Here is a 23178-nt window from a genome sequence, read left to right as displayed (position 1 = left end):
TTTAAAGTCAAATATTCGCTGATAAAACTTATCGATTTGCTTTTATGGAGGACCACTTTATTTGCATATTGGGCGCCTCTCTTACGCAGGGCAGTGACGTTAACCAATCAGATCGACGCAAGCGGCACACCACGCCTGCGCGGTAACTGCGCGCTTCATCAGCATTGTCCTGGCGGCGGAGCGGACAAAAGTTAGTTTAGTTTAACCTGTGCTCCGACAAGCTGCACAAATGAGACGGTTTTTATAGAGCCGAGTTAAACCGGAGCAGCCTTGAGTTTGCACCGGGTCTCACTGAGCTCTAGAGCCGCATTGGAGCCGCAGACTTCAACAGCTGAAGCTACAAGTTACTGTCGGGGCTTTAAAGTTTAGTGAACTAGCATAGCCCGAGTTAACCGATTAGCCCAGTCACAATGGCAGCTGTGTGCCAGTCACGACGTGCCTTGGTGGAAATACCTGCCCCACAGCCCAAAATTGCAGGTAAGTCTGAAACGTGGCCGTTTTCCACGTGCTGCCACAACTTCTGCTCTTTGTGCCCGAAGCGCCGCTTTGCTGTGGCGCTAATGTTGCCACAAGTAGCGTCAGATGATTCATACTGTGATGCCATGTTAATGTCGACAGCTTGTCGGGTTGCAGCGTGGTTTTTAACCTCCGGACGGTAAACGCTCGGTCTGTGTGGTGGCTCCTATGCTCTGCAGCGGCGACGCTGTAGGAAACATGGGGACAAGTTTGAATGCTCGTGTTTCTTTGCAGCTCGGGTCAGAAGGTCGTACTTAGAAATCCTGAGTGCTCGTTTGGCTCCATCTTCACTTCCAAGAGGCAGAAGCGCAGCAGCAAACACGAGGCCTGTGCAGTCTTGTAAGTGCTGCAGCTGAACAATAAACCACGCACCTGCAGAGGGTGGGGTTTGGTTTGGTTTTCTCTTCTCTTCTCCATTTGGTGTCAGAAGGCCTCACAGGTTCTTCTGGTTACTGACCTAATCACTTGTTTTGTTTTTCAGTGGACTTGCCCATTGGAGGCGTGTGGACTGGGAGACTAGAGCACTGTGAGAAGATGGATGAGCACCAGACCCCATTGTCCAAGCAGCAACTTGCACAGCTAATCAGATCCCTCATCTTAGTTGAACAGGTATCACCTGATCGCATTGACAAGATAATGGTGGGTTCAGTATACATAGGGGAAAAAAAAAAAAATTCATGTCCACATAAGAAGGTTAAATAAAATCTACTTAACTAGATGCCCTACTGCATACAGCTGCAATGTGTGTTGCATTGTATCATAGAGTCAAGAACCCAGGATCCTGGCCTCAGACCTAAAGTACCTCCAGGAGGATTTGCAACAAAAGAAGGCAAATGTTTACAGGTCCATACCGTACTCACGATTTGGCTCCAACAGGGATGCTCACTGCTACAGAAAGGCATATCCTCACCTGGTGGCATTCAAGGTGAGTGTTTGCAGTGCCTAAGTTTTTATCTTAGAAATTGGCATGTTTTGTATACTGTTCTGTATATATTCATGTGATGTATTAAAACCTGCAATGTACGAAACCTCCCTGGGGCTCTGAGTGCGTCATGCAAGTCAGTCACCTCCTGGTCCTCCCCCACAGGTTTCGTGTCAGGAGTGGGGCCAAGTTCTGCTGAGGAACAAAGAATGGGATGCTGTGTTGGAGCACGCTCTGATGGCATGGCGCTACACGAGTGAGCTGCCACAGTGGGACACAGTGAACCATAATGCTCTCAGAGAACAGTGTTACAGCGTCCTGGCAGCTCACAGCCTCACTGCTCTCCAGCACTACCACCCTGAAGCCAACAGAGGGCGCGAGCTGCTCAGAAGGTAACACCTTAGTTTTGAAGGCCTGTAAAGAGTCTACATATAGATTTGAAGCTATATTCACATTACACTATCACTTAGATGATATATTTATTATCAGTTTAAGATAACCTTGAACACTGAAATAGTCTAAACACCTTGTAAACCAATCCACTGTTGTTTTTCAGTTTGTAAAATGAACTGATGTTACTGGTGAAGTGATGCTATGGCAAACCACACTTTTGAGTTAGTGCCTTCAGTCTGTTAATTGGGCAGAGTGATCTCAAAATAAGTACAAGCAGTGTGATACACTTATGTATTACTTGTTTACCAGGCTTTTTGTGGATGTTTGCTTTGCTAGAACTTCCATGGTGTTTACTGTTGACTGGGCTGCTCAAATCTGTTCGTAAAAAATATGTATGTGCCATTTTTTTTTTTTAAATTAATTTAGCAGCTAAAGCAAGATTCATAGTGCAAACTCCAGAATTGTTGCGTATATACAAAAGTAGTGGGTTAAATGCCAACTGCAAATTTGGGAAATTGCGTTTTGATCTACCTTACCTGTTGATGAGTGAAGTCTAAATCCTGTCATCATCATAGGTTTATCATTTTCTTAATATTTAGCATAGTATAGTATAGTATTTTAGCTATTGATAATTTACTAGCACCAGATTGTACATTGTTAGCATTAGTAGCGTTGAAGTGAAAACTAACAGATCACTGTTCTGTTTCTGTCTCCTAGATTGAAGGTGGCTCAAATGCACAGCCAGTCAATTGTGCCATGTATTCTGGAGTTGCAGAGAATTATGGGATGTGCAGATCAGACCTCCATGGACACAAAATAACTTGAAACACTATGTAACCACCTGGCTACACCCCAGTGAAAGTGTGCTGCATAGGTCACCAAAATGATTTGTGTTTATTCAAGGGCCAAAAACTATTTATGTAGTAGCATTTTTAGAAAAAACATTTTTCCAAATGGCATTCACATCTACAAATGTCAGTAATAAGTGCCAGACGATCAAGGTTTCAGTGAAAAGGCAGTGAAAACAACCTTCTAATTCATTGCAAATGGAGACCTTATTTAGTTATGCTGCATTTTAGCCTTGGCTGGAAATTATTGCAAGGAGTATTAACAGGTGCTACATGGCATGTTCCGCGTTGGTTGATGTAACATTGTGTTCATGTGTTACCAGACGGCCTTATTACAAAAGCATCTTTTGTTTTTTTTGTTAGAGGACCATTCACATGGTAAGAAATGCTTCATTAGTTGTTTTCTGGCAGCAATACAATTAAATGTATGTATTTGAGACACTGTATACAGTTACTTGTATTGACTTGTTGCTTTATATGGGGGTGGAGGAGGGTGGGGTGTATATATGTTTTTGTTGATGTTCACAATACTTGAAACTGTGTCCTTATTCTTTGGCTGTAGTTGTTTTATATCTATGGCTTATTTGTCATCAATTGCACTGTTGTGGTTTGTCCTGAATACTTGAACATCTTTGATAAAATGAATTCCTAATTTAAATAAAATTGTTAGTAGAAAGAACGAAGAAAACTGCAGATTGAATGTGCTTTCTGGAGTTTTTGGACTGTGTGTTCTTTGATTGTGTGGCTTTTTTTTTATGTTGGTTTCCAAACCAGAAGTTAGAATCCCTTTCATTTATATATTTACTGCAGACATAACAGCTGCAGTTTAACCTTCATGTAAATGCATGTAGCGTCCTAGTGAAATGGGAGAAACAAAGAACAAATTTGTGTTTCTGCTTGTGTTCTCAGACCGACAATCTTGCAAGTGTGGGAGTGTATACATTTATTTGATTAGTTTCTGTCTCAAGTTGATTTGTCGACTGTGGAGTCTGCAAAGCACCTTGATTAGAGACTGTTTCTTAAAGATGGCCTATTGCAGTAGATAATAGGATTAATCAGTCAGTGGATTGATCATTTGTCGTTTGTGGCCATATGTGAGTGCAGTGTCTGAAGTTACCATTTTATTCCACTAGGTGGAGCCCACATTGTGCTGTATTCCACCATTATTGTCACAGTCTGGTGTGAGGCTTATGACTTCAATAAAGGAGAAACAGCTATTGCCATGGCACTCTGTAGAGTGAATATAAAATTATTTTTAAATGCTATTTAGGGTTCAACAAAATGATTTGGAGGCTGGTAGAATGAGGAGGCTGTTGGCTGATGAGCAGACTTCCACCTGTGAAACTCAGAAACAGAAATTGCTGTAATGCTACTTTATCATAGAAGGGCATGTTGTTATAGTGACATTTCTCCTATGATACTTTTGAGTACTTGGTTGTAACATGATGGTGAGTTAGCCGATGCCGTCTTTGGACTGGAGGCTACCCTCTGTATGCTTTTGTTGCAAACAGGCATCTGTAGGGAGCTGGAAGATACCAGTTCACTTGGCCTTCCCTCATTGTCATCTCAGATGGTATCTTCCAGCTTCTGTTTGATTGAACACACCTGATCCAGGTAATCATCAGTGGGCAGAGGCTCTTGAGGACCAGGGTTGACTACTGCTGTTTTTGTGGCTAAAATGAAATTTGCTAGGACACCTTTCAAAATGGCCTCATTCCCAAATATCTCCCACAATGCCCTGGACATCACAGATGGATTGTGTTCCTGACGACTGAGGACTAATTCCTTCTGGTTAGGATTTTGAAGTTTGCTGTGGTCTCAGTTGTGTTCCTCCACATGCAGAGCTGGGCTGCTTTTCATTCATCTTCGGCTGTCTAATAAGGGGCTGGCTAACACCTGGGATGCCAGGTGAGTGTAATTACTGCTAATTAACTAGTTGTGAGGATAGAAAACCAGCAGTATGAGTCCCAAGGTGTTACATATGGGACTCAGAGTGAGTGAGCGCAGTGACTGTTTGTACATGACTTGAATAGTCATACCCAGCAAAATTCCTCTCAGACATCTGTACTAACATTCAAACATCTGGTGCTGCAGCTTTGGCAAACAGCTGAAAGAAACTGAAGGAGCACTTTGATTCCATGTAGCCCAAATTACTGCGATAAATCTGACAGACCTAAGGTGGTACCAAGTACACTGATAAGAACAGCATGGACAAACTTGCTGCCACAGTGATGGGAATGCCCTTTACAGTCTTATATTTTTAAAGTGCAATAGTGTTGTGTAACAGTAGGCTCCTTCTAGAGAGGAGTGAGTGCTTTGGCTCATATAAACCAGGCTATGGACTAGGTATTATTTAGTTCCCTTTATATGTACTGCAAATATTCCAAGTGTTCATAGTTTTTTCTGGCTCTACTTTCAGTTTGTAATTTCTTTTTAGTTAATGTCATAATTTCTTTCCATCTGAGAAACGTTTAGTTTGATTTGGAGAATATTCATTGCTGCCTGTGCAGGTTTAAAGCAGCACAGCTGTAGAATTTCCAAAGAATGGTTTTTGAGGTAGCATTTAAATGAATGGTTGAAACAACTTGGATGAAAAGGTGAGAAACCAGATTAAAAATCATCCTTCAAATCTTCCTTTGCATTTATGTTGCATCATGGGTCTAAATTAGGTGATCAACCATATCAGACACTTTGACATGTCATGGCAGGTCAGGCATTGGTAATAAAATTAATGATGCCATCATCCATTCAGCTGTCCCTGTAAGCCATGTCCCTGAGCCAGGATGCACAATAGACCTTTTTCACAGCAGACATTTTGACATGTCACTACACGAAAAACTAATTTCATCTAAACGTGCAGGTTCCAAGGTCTGGCATAGTTTATATAGCCGGGGACACTGGGACATGTAGTGTAGCTGAGATAATGTTAGTTGCACCTGTGCTAGTCCTTCTTTAAAAACTCAAAATGTCTGCCTAAAAAGGGTCTATTAGTATTGTACTGTGCACTAATCTTCATAGAGTGGGTTTTTACATTTCTTTTATAATGCACTGTGGTACAATAGTGCACTTGAGCACGGCATTCAGAAATCAAACAGGTTTCATATGCATTTGCTTGGCCACTGATCTGATCCTATTCTAAGCTAAAAACCCATCATTTTCATCTGGGTTATCCATTAGTATGAATTTTATGGAACTGTATGTCATCTGTTTTTATTGGTATTTTGTATTTACTCTTATACTCGGTTTATTTCTGAAAGCACTTAGGTCGACGTGAGCTGTGTTTGTTGTGTTATGTGGGCTTTTAATATTCCAGTGCTTTTGGAATAAAGGAGAGTGATGAAGTAAGTCTGTGTGCAAAATAAAGATTAAGTTGAGATGAGCTGAACAGGGTTGAGAGCGAACATATTCAGAACCTACTTAGAACTTTTCTGTAGTATTGCATTGGAGCATAGCTGTTGTGCAGCAGTACTGAATGGGTACTGAATGCCAGTTTGGGAGCATTCATGCAGTGGTTGATGAGTTGTTAAATAATTTACCACATTTTTTTAAAATGATGGTTTTATGGTGGGTCATGTTTGGAGATGTGGAGATGCTGGTTGGTGGATTTGGGTTCCTGACAGAACCAGGCAAGCTCTTTCCATATTGCTGTCATTTGAAAATGTCACTATTCCTTTAATCATATCACTGTAGTGCCACTAGTATGTAGAGAGAAGTGATTTCACATTTGTCCTTCTGGGATTACTCTATTCAGGTACAATTTTAAAACTTACATGTAAATGTAATCAGAGGACTGTCCTTCAAATGCCCTTCAAAGCTGCACAATGGCACACTTCTTTAATCAAGATGCCAGTTTTGATCTCATTGTTGTATGAATGTTTGGTGTCAAACTGTTTATTAGCATGGATAAACCAATTCATTCGTTCTCTAACAGCAGATATTTCCAGTAAGTGAGCTGAGTATTTGCTTTTTTGGTTGAGAGCAGTTGTATCTTTTTTAGAGAGAGAGGAGGGAAGCAATTTGTTGGTTGGCAAAAGGCTTAGATAAATAAGTGAGCTCCATCAAATCCTGAAAATAATCCAGTTTAAATCAAACATTGTGTTTTAAATAGTTTTCTCTGGAATTTCTTGTTTTTGTCTACAACGGCACAGAGAAATTACATGTAACACAGGTCTCAAGTCTTATTTGAACCTGTGCTCTGCACATTTGTCCACTGAGCGATCTGTCTGCTCCCTCTGAACATAAATTGCCGTGGCATTCAGCTGACTGAGGTATGTTAGGTGAGGAGTTATGTTAGCCCCAAAACAGTTGTCATGTTACTCTTCTATTTACCTCCATCAGTAGCTCCATGGTATCCTGGCTGATATTTAGCGTGGATGTGCAGCATATTGGCAGAGACTCGGATATGTATGTGACTTGGACACTAAGTACATTAAAATGTCTTTGACGGCTGACAAAGAGTGGGCATCATTCAGCAGGATGGGTTTCTGAGAGAGTGACCGCATAATGACACTGTCAAAACTCATCGTGTCAAACTGTTTTAGATGACTGTGAAATCTTTGGCGTCTAATTTAGTTTCCCAACTGCAAATGTTTAAAATGCAGGTTGATTCTGTTTGCCCCGTAGGTCAATGGAAGCAGGTGTTCATGAATAAAAAGGATGTTAAATATGCGTGAAGTGCTTAATTACAACCCTGATATTTTTACAAGGTGCTTGTGTATTTTGGCTTTACTAGTCAGGCATGGCTGTCAATACATTTCTTCTTCTTGCGCTCGTCTTTTCTTGCTTGCTTTCTTCATCATATCCTCTCTCTCAAGGTGGCCTTGGGGCCCCACTTTTATAAGGCCGACAGCCTTATGAGGCAAAATGTCACACTGCAAAACAGTGACAACCAAAGTTCTTGGAGTTTTTCTTTGGTGCATACAAATATTATTATGCATATTTTATTATATTTGTTTATTTATAAATTATCCAGCAGTGGCCAGGTAGGAGTATTTGTTTTGAGCCCAGAGCCATAATGATAAGATGAAAATGCAAATGTACTGTGGCTCAATCAAAACAGATTGTTAGTTTTATATTGACCTTTATCTAAGATCCAGTAAAGTTTCCTCCACTTTTCTCTGCAAGTCTGTCTTCTACCAATTGTACATTAATATTACTATTACTATATATACTATACTGTATGCATCTTTTTCTGAATTCTGATTGTAATGCACTTCTGCATAATGGCATGCTATGAACATTTTTTGTAATGCACCGAAGACAAAAATAACCAAAATAGTTTAATATAAACGTAATTTGTGGAAGGTGCAGGTATTCACTGAGATACTGGAACTTGCAAATGTGACATTTACATAAAGTCAATCTAATTAGAACATAGAGCATACTGTGTTGGTTGTTTGTTTGTTAAGGATCTTGCCCTTGTTCCAATAGAAGCTGAATTTAAGTGGCGTTGGATTTGATGTCATGACATATGTTCTAATGCAAATTACTGTGTTATTATTTGTACCTTTTTTGGCTTGAGAGTAATTGTGACTTTGCTTGTTCTCTGGTGGCACTACTGTAAATCATTTAGCACCTGATGGTGTGAGGAGGAGGGCGGAGAAATATTGAGTATTGGCAAGACAGAGGGTTTTGAGAGCTAGAAATCCCAGCAGCTGGTTGCTGACATCCCTCAGCACACTACTAACCCTTGCAAGTACACATGATGATCATTTAATTCTGTGGGGCAGTAAAGAATGTCTCAAATATGGCTTTGACACTGGTGATGTCCTCTTTAGCAGAGACAAATGAATGGTTCTCTGCTGTCTTCTTTATCTGTTCAGAGAGAAAATGAAAAACTAATTTAAGGAAATGAGCTGGAGCTTGGAAGGAGCAGAGTTTATGCATAAAAATATCATTTTTTATAATTTCCACACAGATGCATTTTAGAAAAAGAAAATACTGAGAACAGATCTCATCAGAAAACACTTGACTTTATATTGCAGGGGTTAAGTTGGTTAGTTTTCCTATTGACTTCAGTGAATCAGAGGAAATTGGTGCATGTCACATTGGCTATTAAATTTAGCCACAAGTGACGGTGCCTAATATTCCCTTTAAATACATTTAAAACAAGTCTGGTGTTTTACATATGAAAAGCTTTGTGTCAAGCATTTTCCTGACAAACAAAGAAAGAAGAACTATTATCTGCATGCAAGTGTAATTCTGTCTTAAAGTTGATCAGAAAGTCATCTACTTTGCAATTATGACGTTACACAGTCCATCTTAGCCAATAACACACAAACCATTGTGTTATTCTTGTGCTGTTGATTTCTAAAAACACTCACACACTTTGAGTTTGCTCTTTATGAAGGACCTGCCAATGTGAGTTGAGCTTCATAAAAGAGATCTAAGATTTATGATCAAAAATTGTTGATTTGCCTAAAGCTGTAAACTGTTACAAAAATAATTTCAAAGAGTTTAGATATCTATCAGTACACAGTCAGACAAATTGTCTGTAAATAGAGATGATTTAGTAGCCTGGTTACAGCCTAGACGTGGGCGCTCAGCGAGGATGACTCCAAAGGGCCAACATAGGATGCTCAGTGAAGTGAAAAAGAATCCCAGAGTAACAGCTAAAGGCTTAAAGAAATCATTAGAGCTGGTTAACCCAACAGGGATGCAGTGAAATTACCTGATAGCTGTTCATGCCAGACGTCCTAAGAATATGGATGAAGTGAAACAGCTCTATGAGGAAGAATGGTCCAAAGTTTGCTGTGCAGTGACGGGAAACACTTGAGGTTGTTCCTGCCAAAGGATTTTTGACCTGTTATTAAATCCATCACTGTGGATGTGTAATGTGCCTGTTCACTTAAGACACAAAAGCTTAGAATGTGTGTGTAACTAGCTGCAGCACCTTTTGTGTGTATATATAGTTGCAGTGTGACTTAGATGAGAATCGAATCACGTTCACATAATTTGTCTTGTACACCAAAATTCCTGCTTCCATCTCCCACTGTAGTACAGCATAACAGCCAGAACATTACTCTTACAGTTGCAGCTAGACAGGTGAGAACCCTGTATTTGCTGTGATCTGTGGGAGTGTTGTGTGTGTGTGTGTGTGTGTGTGTGTGTGTGTGTGTGTGTGTGTGTGTGTGTGTGTGTGTGTGTGTGTGTGTGTGTGTGTGTGTGTGTGTGTGTGTGTGTGTGTGTGTGTGTGTGTGTGTGAGAGAGAGACAGAGAGAGAGTGATTGAAAGGCAACAGGGATGGACAGTATAATAGTGGGTGGAAGGGTCTTAAAATCAGACGAGCTGCCGACCAACCCCGAGGGGCTCCGTCCCAGGGTCATGTGTCATTAGCAAAGTCTGATTTGGTGGCAGACTCCGGCACAGCTGAGCAGCGGGGGCAGCGATGCTGTTTTCATGGCTGAGTGGGAAGCGCTTGCGGCCAGTGCCTGTCCTCACTTTGCCCCTTTTCAGAGGAATAAGCTCCATCCAGGCATCGGGCAGACAGAAGATTCCTCCCACTCCGCTGATCAGCCACATGCATGTGTAGAATACACTCACCTTATTTTGACTAACTTTATATTCTTGTATGTCACAAAATCTAAATAGTCAGTGTTAATTTCACTCGAGGCATACAACTCATTAGCCTTCATTTGTGTTTATTCAACACTTTTAAGCGTTGCAGAGCTAACCGCTAACAGCTGTGTGAAAGGACAAAAAGCTTTCCATTTAATTTTTGTCAAGTTCACACAAAGACAATTAAAAAGCTTTGCAAAGAACTTTGCAGCACAATGCACAGTCTACAAACAATACAATTAGAGTAGTCTGCAGCTGCTGTCCATCTTTCATAGCAACGATCCCATTTAAATTTAGATCATGAGTCACACTGATAGGCGTGAAAGATCTGGAGTGAAAGCTAAATTACTGCCACAGGACCTGAACACAGAAGTGCTGATGGTGCTGAAAGTAGAACACAAAAGTAGAGAGCTGTCAAGCTATAAAATTACACAGCAAGCTGGGTGAAAAGATGATTATGGGCAATTAGGCAGCAGAAAATGCCCTCTAAGGGAAGACCTTCCACATTTCAGAGGTTAGCTCAAATGGACACCCAAATAGCAATACAGCTGAGCATCAGCTGTGTTTGTTCATGACAACTGTGATAGCTCACATATAAATACAATTACCTGGTTATGTATGATGAAAACTATATAACATTATGAGCTAAAGTACAATTGGATAATTTCTTCTGGATGGTAATGACATTTGAGTGCATTATCTCAATTTTATGCCTGTTTATTCCACTACATTTAACAGGGAATTGTTATGTTGCATATTAAGATGTGGCATAGAAAAATTGTTTATAATTTTAATGCATAGATGGTACTAATTGAATAATATATTGTATAATTTAGCTCAGAGGGGCTATTCTTCAAAGTGAATGTTTTTATGTTTCTTTTAGTGCATGTTAAGGATAATACACAGCAGAATCAGACACATATGTGCTCAAAGAGTTTGTTTTAATGTTGGTGTCAATGAATGAAAAAAATAAAAGGCACAAATACAAATAAGTTTAGCCAATGTAAATTACAAATACATATAAACATTACACTTTTTATTAATGATGTTTTTTGTAGTATTTTAAACCTCAATACTTAAGTCAGAGCTTTTAAATACAGGACTCAAATTGTTCTTTGATAGACTCTCACGTTAGATCACCAGTTAAACATTGTCTACGTCTATGAAATTCAGTGTGTGTCCCCTAAAGATTACAGTCTTCTTGGAGGCTTCAGTCAAATCCATCTCTGGCCACTTGGCTCGAAACTAAGACATAAAACACCTTAGCTTCACCATAATGTTCCTATGAACCACTGCATCATGCCCATCTTATATTGTTGGATGTGTTGCCTTTAAGTGAACAGTATCACCCACACTGTAGGTGGTTTCAGTTTTTCACCAGCACTGTAGACTTGGATGAGAGGCATGTGTATATTTAAATCAAAGGGAACCTGGTCTGATCTCAATCTTAATTAAAATGTGCTATAACTAAGATTAAGTGGGTTTTGTCATTCCCATATATTTTGATTTGATATATATCAACTGTCAGCAGTTGTCTGAACTTATAGATATAAATTTTTCTTTATGTAACAGAACATTTATGAAAGTAATGAAAACCAAATAAGGGCCTTTCTATAATTTTTTTGCAGCACCAGCAGCTGTAAGTCATTGATTGGTGTTTGCTCATTAGTGATGTAATATAATTCAGACGAGTGATTTTCTTTAACATCTCCCTTAAATAAGTAATTTCGGTGTTAACTTCAGATAGACCACACAAATGGGATATTTATCACATAAAAACCATGAACTTCTACTGTTTATCTGCTGCTAACGGCACCTTTCATGTTTTCAATTGGAGTGTGTATTTCAGCCCTCCCTACACGCCAGTCTTCCTTCCCAGACAGGAAGTCATTACAGGGGCTCTCACCCCATCACAGATGGCCATTTAACACATCGCTGGCAACTGCAAATGAACCAGGAGTAGCAGCCACTTGACTAGACCCGGCCGACTTTGCACAAATGTTTATCTCTGACTCACCTGCTGTTCTGGGAGGTGCTTCTACCTTGGCACAATTTTTACCTTATTTATTTATTTATTTACATCTATTTGTTTGTCTCGGCCAGAATGTACTTTAAATTCCGTTTGAAAGATTTTGTGAGGTTGTGCAGTCAGAGTGGGGTGCTGTTCACTTATTTTTTTTCTTTCCCATTTACCTTGCTGAACAAATACCCTTTAGCCTGGTTTTTAGAGGAAGCCAGTGTATATGGGATAACAACGTTATTTATTTTCTATTTTCTATTTCCTTGTTTTCTTTGATGAGCAGGCAAAAGAGCTTATACACAGTAGGCTTTTTTCTTAAATCTTATTTTGCTGCCCCATCGAAATTTGAGATAGCCATATTTGCTCTGTCAAGCTGCTTTAGCCTTTTGTTGCATTTGGAGTTCCACTGGTGATAAAACAGATAAAGCCGACTTGACAGGTTAAAAATGAGAAAGCAATTGTGGCTGACACCCTGGAGACAGCTGTCCTCTCTCCCTCTTCCTCCTGCTCTCTCACACTATGTTCTGTTTGTTCTTGTTCTCTGGAAATTCCTTGCTTGTTATTTACTATCTCTACTGAGTAAAATATTAACGAAGGTACCTCTTGAGGATGAGCGATATAACTGTAGCCGGGCTATTAGGAGAGAGAGCCTAAGCACCGAGGGACATAAACACAGAGCCTATTCATTAGTCCCTTCCTATCCTTCTAGCACTTCAATATAGTATACACTTATCACTTTGTCTGTCAGGTATAGGATTTTGTTGACACAGTACAGTGACTACCTGTGTGTAAAGTTGTGAAAAAATGTTAAGTAGAGACATAACCGATAATTTAGTTATGGTTTTGTTTGGTTTTATACACTCTGTGTGCCTGAGGGAATGGCAGAACGTAAGGGCCAAGTGTATTGCATGTGAAAAATTCACAAGAGAGAAGGGAAAGAAGAGGTTGATAGAGCAGTGCTGGCAAGGCTGGGGGTCTAAATCACCACTTGGAATGGACCCTCCGTGTGACGATTGGCTACCACAGCCACAGATGGAGGACAGTGCCCACAGGAAAAGGATAAACTGTCTGATAAGTGCACGGTGAGGTACAGGGCTTCTGCTGGCAGACAGGCTCTTGAGAGAAGGGGGAGTTGGGGAGGGGTTAGATGGGAATACAAAAGGAAAACGAGTCAAGAGGGAACAGGCAACAGATGAATCTCCATCTGTGTTCAGAGGCGATCAGTGATAGTACCAAGAAACAAGCCAAACAGCCACAGAGGTGCAAATGTGGTCTCTTACCTCTTGTGAGTTTGCTGTTCTGAGGGAACACTTAGGTGCGTTTCTTGATATCTCCTCCTTCCACAGAGGATCGGGCAGCACACACTTCTGTCATTATGAGACGGATGAGTGGCGTTAATCGGGTCTTTCAGGAATGAAGACCAATACAGCAGCTGTGGTAGCAGCAGCACAGTGTTTATTCAATCAATTGAAAAAAAGGAACAAGCAAATGATAATAGCAATAAATGACTGAAGTGACTACATGAGACTAATGACCTGCCACTATGGGCTGCAGAGTCACAGGCTGTGCTCATTCATGCACTGGCTGCCTTTGGCCTAGTTAGGAGATGAACCTGCACTGACCTTTTGGCCAATGGCATGAGAGGCTTTGTGCAAATGGTTTATTCAGTCATATTTTATTGAACATGCAGTGCATCTTCATGGGACACCTGAGACTAGATATTTTTTTAATGTTACTATGAATTTTAGAAGCTCCCAAAGTCTCATTTTAGATTATGAGGGCACACGTCATCTTGGCCTTTTAAAACAACCTGTTTTATCCCCCTCACCATTTACAGTCATGCAAATAATGTCTTCTCTCAGAGGCAGAGGTGGGAGTGACAAGATGACGTTTTACTGCTGTAAAATCGTTCAGTGATAAGGTCAGAATATATGGTTTCGTCAGCAAAGCTTTGTGACTCTTCAATCCTTCTGTAGCCTTAACCAACTAATTTTAATTTGCCCAAACCTACACACACTTAACTATAGAGAAGAGAAAACATGTTGTATATAATCTGTATACAAATGGACTCAGTGTCAACAATCCTCACAGTCTTGTCAAACTATAGATTCTGCTGTTTGGAGTTTTAGGATGTTTTTGTCAGACTACGCTATGTGATGTCTACTGTGTGTGTGTGTGTGTGTGTGAGGGTGTGTGTGTGTGTGTGTGTGTGTGGATGCGTGTAGCACAGTTTTCACAGTTGTCAGTGTTATCTGATCTAGTGATAGAGGCTACATCTGCGGTTGCAGGCTCCCTCAGCGCTGTGCTTTACTGTAGCATATGTATATGCTGCATTAGGGAATGACAGCAAGCATCTGCAGACAAGCATGTTTTACTTCTAGTGAGAGATCTGATCCAAATTCTCTGACCAGTTAAAGATAGGTAGTATTGTAAAACGTGTCCTTATATAAATGTAATAATATCCCTCCAGTAATATAAAAAGGTCTGTGAATGACTCCAAATCCTAATACCTCCCAGACTGACAGAGTCCTGTCGGTTATTCCTACAGCCTGTTGTGGGTTAAGTGGCTTTTCTGCCTAAGACTGAGCTGTATGCAGTTGGCTCTTGAAAGATGGTGCTCCTCTACTGATGTGGGTGTCTGTCTGTAGAATAATGTGAATTATAGAGCCACCTATTATTGCTCCATTTGATAAAATGACCTGAATGTGTTACTGCCTCTCCAAAAATGAGAAAATAAGAGAAGGAATAATAAAAGCTATAGGATAACAGGAATAGCTTGTTACCTACACTAAAATCACAATTCAATATTTGTTTCTTTTTATCATCCTCCGCTCACTATCGTTCACATAGAATTTAGGAACAAGGCCTTTTTGTATACCCTATAAAATTCAACATGCTATACTATAAATGAGACATAAAATACTATAGATACACATAATAATTTAAAGATCTTTATCTTCAGCTGAGAATGATGGACTTGTGTATGCTCCCATTTGTATTTTTCCAGTCTTGTCTTCCTACCAGCTAAATGCACAAAAAACAAAATCAGCTGAGACAAAGGTTTGGCCTCAGTTAATCTTGTTATGCAAGGCATTTATAACCTCACAGAACCACCTCCACCTTTTATCCAGGAAATTTTCTGTGCTTGGAACATCTCCTGTGGGCATGTAATTATTGTTGATCCCCTCTTGCTTTTTTGCCTTGGCACCTCACTGATTTTAATATAACAAAATAAAGTAACTGGTTAGTATTTAGTGCAAGCAGCTAGTTTGTTATGTGACTTCTTCCATAGTGGTGATATAGGATGTTTGCACATGCATGTATGTGTATGTATATATATGTATATATATGTGTATATATATGTGTATATATATATATATATATATATATATATAGCAATCTGGTAGGAAAAATATCATCACACTGGGAGACTGGAGGGCGTGGGATATTTCCCACAAGACTAGAGCTTCACAGACAGGAACTCATATTCTCAGTCCACATCTGAGACTTTATTTCATTAAGATGAAGGCCAGCCAAAACTCTCTTATTTAAAAAAAAGGGTCCAGTGTTAACACAGGAGCAGAGTTGTTGAGTTAACAGACTCCCCACCTCCTCTCTGTGGCAGGTGCAAAGAGGCCGGGGATTCAGTTTGTGAAGATGGTTTCCATGGGGAAAATACAGAGTCTTCAAGTGCCTGAAGTCACTTACATTCACGTGAACAGCGGTGGTGTCCAGTCTGTTGTTGTCACAGAGCAGATCTGAGCACCTGCACAACAGAAGGTCTTGGCAAAGGTTGGATGCTATTATTGCGTTCATGTCATATCATACAGACTGTAACCATGACCAGCAGAGCGGAAAAAGTCTTTGTGTAATTCTGAGTGGAAGATAAAGTATCAGTGATCTCTAGATCATCTAAAAAACCTAGAGAATCACTAATATTAATTTGACTAATTTAAAAATGTGCTAGCTATACATGATTGTATCTAAGTTTTATTGTGAACAACCTCCTCCTGGTGGGACATGCCCAGAACACCTCCCCAGGGAGGCGCCCTCATTTCAGCCGCTTGTATCCGAGATCTTGTCCATTCGGTCATGACCCAAAGCTCATGACCATGACAACAAACATTTTTCAGACATTTCCTTTCTTGGAGCTAGGAGCTTTTTGGCAGGAAGGTGCATGCACTAGTGGGGAAAAATGTTGACTAACATACACAGCAAAAATTCTGGTGTGACTACAAGAGTAGCATTAGGGATAATCATCTTGGAATAGTGGAACGTTTTCTCTTCTCATTCTGCTTATAAAAGATGAGTCCATCATAAACCACAGCTTCCATCACTCAGGGCAGAGTAATGCAGTAGGAGGAGGAGAGGAAAGTGAAATGAGCAGCTCTTGCTCCCTCTAATGTACTGTAAGTGCAACATGGTGAGTCAGAGAATTGACCTTCAAGTTGGGTTGTTAAAGCTGAACTTTCATAGGTTCTCATTGAAACAACACATTCCAGAGCCCAACAAGCCCAGTAAAATGGACAAATTAACATTGTAAATCTAAAACAAAACACCAAATTGAATGTAAATATCAATATTTACAGCATTTATCATTGTTCTTATAATTTTTATTATAATTATTATTTATATTTATTAATTTCTATGGAAATTTATATTATGCGATGGACCATAATTGGGACTTATCAACAGGCAGAGAACCATATATTAGAGTTCATCTGAACATTGTACTGTACTAAAAACACACCTGGCTGACTAAACCATAGACGACTGCATTGGCACTAGACTAGTAACAGACTTTCCCCATATTGTTGATCGTTGGGTTTATTGACCAGCTGTAAAGGTGCATCTTGAGAAACCTTTAGAACCACAGCCATATTAAGGATTTGACATTGCTGACACATGTCAAATGTCTGCATTTCTATCATCAGGCCTGTCTCCTGTGTAAAAAATGTTACAGTGGGTCTTTATAGGTAAAATGATACTACAATACTGCACCAATATAACCATAATGCAAAGAAAAATGGGGTTTGAATGGTCAAAAGGGAGTGTCCCTAAAACTGAATTAGCCCTTAACATGTTTAAACATGAAGTTATGCTGTTGAGTCTCTATTATTCTGTCTCAATAGAAGCTAAATGAAGCTTAGTGCAAGCTCAATCAGTAAGATTGGCTCATTCACAAATCTGTTGCCTCTACTCTTTCAGTCAGTACTCTCCCCTAATGAGTTCAAGCCACTTCATGCTAAATTTTCTTCTCGTCAACCACAGTTTCCTTGAGCTCTGAGTTTTAGACTGAAGCTGATCACACTTGAAATAAGAACCTATTCATTCAAGGTAAAACCTTTGAATGCCAGATATATTTTAAAACATTTTCCCTGTCCTGAGCTGATACGTCCATGTTTTCATGCTGGAGAACAAGATGAAAACAAAAGAACTAAAAAGGCCAGCAGTTATTCTCAAATCCCAATCCATACCTGATTAAAATGCTTGCAGTTTCTAGGGGTTTCTGCGTTTTATTTTCACAAAATACCAGCAAGGCATCCATCCCAAGCTTTGCTACCAAGGGATGAAGGGTTTTCTTCTCCCTTTTTAATGCCAGCTGTACAAGTTGATAGGCGACAGTTAGACGCTGCTCACAGTGCCACAGTCTGGGTGCTTATTCCAGCATCCCTTGGCTATATTGTATGTCAGATGATAGGATGTGCAATATTCTCAGACCAAGAAATGAATCCACAGAGATTTCTTTGTGGCTTGTCCAGATAATCCTTTTGGTCAAAGAAAAAGAAACCGCCCGCTTTTCGCTTGAGGCGTCAAGAGGGATTGTTGGAGGAGGCAGTTTTCATTTCAGCTGCGTTCCATACTTGTGGTATGTGTTTACCACGTTGATCCAGTTTAGAGATATGGAGTGAAAAGCTGAGTAATGCAAGTAGAAAGCACCTCACATAAATACTTGTTTTTCTGATCAATTAAATTGATATGTTGAGGAATGTCAAGACAGAAAATGAGAAGAGGGTAAGTGAAAGGGAAGGAACAAAGAGGAAAGTTATATCAAGCATTCCCTCTGCGGTTTACTGTCCAGGGAAGAGTAAATAACTCTTTTTCATTATTTAAGTTCCCTTGGGCTGTTGGCATCCAAACCACTAAAATTTAAACTGGAAAAAAAAAATTGTCTGCTGTGGTCAGAATGCCGAATAAAACTCAAACAATTTTTTTTATCAGTGATATTTTCACTTTGTGGTAGTCTGTGTGTGTGTGTGTGTGTGTGTGTGTGTGTGTTCATGCTTAAGGGCATGCATACAGGCGTGTTTGTGTGTGTGACAAGGCATTGAGTTGCTCCCTTTCCTCAAAGCCCCCCCCAGGCATCAGAGAGCATCTGCAGCCCTCTCTTTTCCATATGCCCCGTGCCTCTGTCTCACTCAATCATTAATTCAGGGTGATTATGAATTAACAAGGCACCATTGCTGTTTTTCCTGTCAGATCAACCACATTTTCATCCCCTTTTATGATTTAGACATTCAAGAGGAGCTTTTAATTATGTAAAAGCTGTCTCAGGTGGATGGTTTGGCATGAGGATGCGGCACATACAATTGCTCTAGCGATCCAGGTTTTTCAATTAGGAATATGTATTATTTAGATGACCCCTTTGGAAATTGTCAGTCTGGTTGTGGAAGCCTGAAGAGGTGGAGTTCACTTCTCAGCTTCATGTAGTGAAATCAAAAATATCATCCTACATTTGAGCTGATTAGCCACCAAATATCACTGACCAGAAAGTGTATTTTCTATTATCAGTTTTTATATGTGGTTAAACCCAACGTGTCCCTTCTGACTGGCCGTGCTGCCCAAACATGGCTGCTGTGAATTGTGACAGCCATGTGCGGAAAACAAATAAAGCCAAAAATGTGTTTTCCTGACGGATATATACCGAAATGCTGCAGAAGCACACAAAATCTACATTTCAAAGTATATGCTCATTTCCCCAAAGTTTGTGAGACTGTGATGGAAATTCTCCCAAGGTGGCAAAGAGAACAGATTCCCTTGAGCAGGAAGCGCTTCACTGTGCTATAGAGAGACACAACAACCGGGCAGATGCTTGCCAACATGGGGCCTGAGCACAGCATCCTGCAGTTGAAAGGCGCTTTCCTTAATCACCATGACACCCTGCTGATCAGTTGTTTTGGCAAAACAATGTAGAAACAAACAACCAGAGTAAACTTGATTAGATATGTGCTGTTGGGAGGAAGATTTAAAAGCTCTTTGTGGGATGACTGACTCTGACACTAGACCACAGGATAGCATTATTGCATTACAGTGGGCTGCAGCTGTGTTTAAGGTGATAACTATGATAGATATCAGGATACATATTTTTATTTGCAATGTTTGCTTCATATGTAGGGAGAAATTTACATATATGTCCAAAAACATCAACAGGCAGCAAAGGAAGGCAGAAATTTAGGAGGTGCTGGATATATAGGCTACCAGATAAGGTAAGAATTAATGTTAGAGATGGCAGGATCTTCCCTCCTGACAAATTATATCTACAAAGGATTTAATCAATAATATTGATTAGGCATGGAGGATCATGAGGAGAATCTAAACCCATTTATTTTTTGTCTGTGCAAAATTCTAAACATAATAATGACATATATTCAAAGCCATCCCACTCAGTCATTTTTAGTTTCTGCTCCCAATTATTCAGAAACCCATCTAAAGCAAGAAAAAACAAAATCAATTAAAAATGCTGTGACTTGTATAACATCCATTAAAAATTTTGTTAAAATAATATCAAAATAGAAGCTGTTTTATTTTCTCATTCTAAATATAGCAGCCCACTATTTATTAGTTTTAGTTGGAACTAAAAATATAAACTTCAGATAAAATTCAAAATAAAACCCCTAAATACACAACTTATATTTTTAGAAAATACGATAAAAAAATAAAATGTATGCATGTATGTATGTAAATAACTTTTTTTTTTTTTGCTCAATCGTCTATTTTGTAAGGTTTTTATAGTATTTCAACTAAGGTGCCACACAGCGTCCTCTAGTGGTGGGTTTTAGTTACTTCAGACTTCAGTTAAGTACTGAATGCTACAGGAGCAACGAGGATTTTTTTTCATCATTAAATTCATCATATTTCAGTAGAACTGGAAACAGAAACTGGACAAGAGTACGGCTCAGAAACTGCAATATGGAGCCTGAAGCTCAGCAAGAAGCCAGCTTTACATTAGGTTACCCAGCTAATTGTAAAAATTACAAATATTATGTTTGTCACTGACACATATTTAAATGTTATGGCTTTTGGAGCAAACAAAATGTTAAACAGAGCTAATTTTTCAGTGTATTGACTGTCAACCTGTAGCTATTCAAGCACCAAGGCATAATCAGACAAATGGAAACACCTGTGCAGGTCTGTCATGGTATGTAGGTGAATAACTGAAACTCAAAGCACATGTTGTACATGTGCCTCCATTTCTCTTACATTTCTGTAGATCTGTGATCTGTAGGTACCACTATGTTCCCTGGATTCTAATGAAAAAAAGGATATGCAATACTTGAAGTTTCAGTACATGTACAAAGTAACACGACAGAAAAGGTAAGAACGAGCGTTTTTCCAATATTTGTACTGTTGTTAAACATTAAGAAACTGTAGTCGCTGTGATAATTCAATCCTAAATACCATTTGAATCATGAGACGTTATGCTTTAATTTGATATATAGATTTAATAATAATAATAATCAATTTTATTTCATGGTGCCTTTCAAAGTCTCAAGGTCACCTTACAGAGAGAAAAAAGAAAGCATAGAGCATGAAATACATAGAGTGCATTAAAACAACAATAACAGCAACACGTAAATATTTTCTGCAAAGCTTTTCTGAGGTTGTCTGAGTTTCCCTAGTGGCCCAATTGTTTTATTTAACTTGAAGGCCATTTTATATACATATGTTGATGCCATGTCTTCTTTGTCTGACAACAGTTGTTCTGCTCCTGTCTTCATGCTGTTAACAGGAAGCTGACGAGACACTCCAGTCACTTTGTGTTGCCTTCTCTGTCTCCCAAACAAGTTGTAGGTTACAGTGTTTGTCCTTCACCATTTTGATTGTTGCAGTAAGTGGAGATTTCTTGTTTGTTTGCTCAGTCCAAGCTAGAAGAGAACATATAGTGGATTGACTGGTGACACAATATAAAAACAGCCGTTACTGAGCCAGTGGTTTGTTGTTTTGGATTAGAATCAATGAAGTTTTATTATCTTACCTCAGGATGAATCTCATGTGAAGGTCCCTGACCAGGGAGAAACGCTTTTAAACAAATTTGATGCATGGGTGTGTTAGAATGGAAAAACAAAGTTATTATTTTCACATTTTCAAGTTTGTAGAGATAAACCCTTCCATGTTTTAAAGACCACACCTTTTACATTCTGCACCACAGCTTCATGTCCGCAGTCCATTGCACTGAGCCTGCCTGCCAGCTCACGATCTGAATTCTGCCCCATGCATCTTTCCTCTGTTCACAATGTGCTTTCTGACTGGAAAAACTCTGAAGGAGTCCAATAAATGATGTTTGAGTGTGACAGGTGTTTAGAAATAACAGTTTGGTGTTTTTCCTGCCCAAACAGTAGAATATTCAGCACAAACACACAATCTGTGGAGTGGAGTGGCTGCTCTGGTGGGACAGAGCCCTCCACCCTGTGCAGACCTCTGCTTCTGGGTTTTGAAGTTGCCATAAGGTTCTATGAGATGAGTACACATGTATGTTGATGTTTATAATTTTGGTGCAATATTTTTCCACAGATGTCGAGCACACCGCACATGTCCAGTGTCCAGCCAAAGACGCTCTCCACATTCGACTCCAGTTAGGTGACATTTAAATGTCTTCAATGTAGAAGGAAGCTTTGATTTAGCTGTTCAAATGAAAGAAAACTACATAAGATACACAGTAAAATGATTTTTGTCCTTTTATAGGAAGTGGAAATGATGCTGATGATTCAAGGAAACCTGTCACTGCTGTTTCATCAGTTGACCTGAGGACACATTCATTTGGTGAGTCTCATACTTGTTTGATGCCCAGGCTGTATCAGAGTTAAACTGGATGTGTGGAGAACACCTAATGAAACGGACAATATGGTGGAGATGGAGTAGGACTGACCCAGCTGACAGGGGCTCAGAATGAGGACTGCTGTAGTGGCACAGGAATGCTTGAATATATTTTGAGATAACACTTTTAAACCATAGACCAAACATGAAGGATGAGCTACAGCAGGATGACTCAAAAGGTAAAATCCAGTGGTCCAGTGCGCTGTAATGAGCTGCAAAGTTTTGACTTGCTGAGCTAGCAGTAATTGTCTGACTCAAATGACAAATCGCAGATTCGCTTGTGGCAGAAATGGCTTCTGAATGCATTGACTTCATCCACCATTTCTTCTGGCAGTTTAGATTAAAAATTCCCTTTGCATAGTCAAAGCCGCAGCGCACCTTAGCCAAATCCTTCCTCTTCTGTCGTGAGCTTTTCCGGTCCAGTCCTATGAGATATTATAAAGTTTCATTCAACACTTCCCTCTAAGAAATGCAAGAATCTTGTCATTTGAAACTAACATTTATTTGTGCTGTCCATGTCTATAGCCAAGACATGGTGCCATAAATCTGATTCCTTTCAAAAACTACCAGATTTAAAATCCTCTTAAAAAAAGGAAACCATGATATATTGGAAGTTTACCTTTTAATAAGTCCGTTCCAATTAAGTGTTGAGCACATATCTAATCTCCATCAGTGGGGGGAAATGTAAATATGAGGCATATAGTTATCACACAATAGTAATATACTGAGAAGCTGTGAATGAGGGCAGAGCCAGGAGGAGACACAAGGTTGTGTGGCCTTCTTGATCTTCCACATCATCCAGTTTGAAATGGGCCAACACACAGACA

General features: G+C 39.6%; 1 protein-coding gene across 3 annotated transcripts; it reads left to right on the top strand.

Annotated features, from left to right (window-relative positions):
* Nucleotides 1-147: 147 nt before the first annotated feature.
* Nucleotides 148-3176, top strand: LOC113127350 (uncharacterized). 3 transcript variants are annotated; one of them, XM_026301825.1, is made up of 6 exons: nucleotides 148-477; nucleotides 751-855; nucleotides 998-1125; nucleotides 1280-1441; nucleotides 1604-1830; nucleotides 2549-3175. In XM_026301825.1, exons 1-6 carry the CDS (start codon nucleotides 411-413, stop codon nucleotides 2649-2651), a joined length of 792 nt encoding a protein of 263 aa, XP_026157610.1. In that variant the 5' UTR covers nucleotides 148-410; the 3' UTR covers nucleotides 2652-3175. The 3 variants fall into 3 exon arrangements, with proteins under 3 accessions (XP_026157610.1, XP_026157609.1, XP_026157611.1); XM_026301824.1 differs by having other exon boundaries at nucleotides 998-1155; XM_026301826.1 differs by lacking the exon at nucleotides 751-855 and having other exon boundaries at nucleotides 998-1155; nucleotides 2549-3176.
* Nucleotides 3177-23178: the final 20002 nt, after the last annotated feature.

Source organism: Mastacembelus armatus, chromosome 2 (assembly GCF_900324485.2).
Source record: "Mastacembelus armatus chromosome 2, fMasArm1.2, whole genome shotgun sequence".
NCBI classification, from domain to species: domain Eukaryota; kingdom Metazoa; phylum Chordata; class Actinopteri; order Synbranchiformes; family Mastacembelidae; genus Mastacembelus; species Mastacembelus armatus.
This window is presented reverse-complemented; position numbering and strand designations above follow the sequence as displayed.

Bases quoted from the DNA above. Each gene is read 5' to 3' on its own strand.
- LOC113127350 (XM_026301824.1), top strand. From the start codon at position 411: ATGGCAGCTGTGTGCCAGTCACGACGTGCCTTGGTGGAAATACCTGCC. The intron at 1,156-1,279 runs GTGGGTTCAGTA...ATTGTATCATAG, and splicing joins ATCGCATTGACAAGATAATG to AGTCAAGAACCCAGGATCCT. The intron at 1,442-1,603 runs GTGAGTGTTTGC...CCTCCCCCACAG, and splicing joins CTCACCTGGTGGCATTCAAG to GTTTCGTGTCAGGAGTGGGG.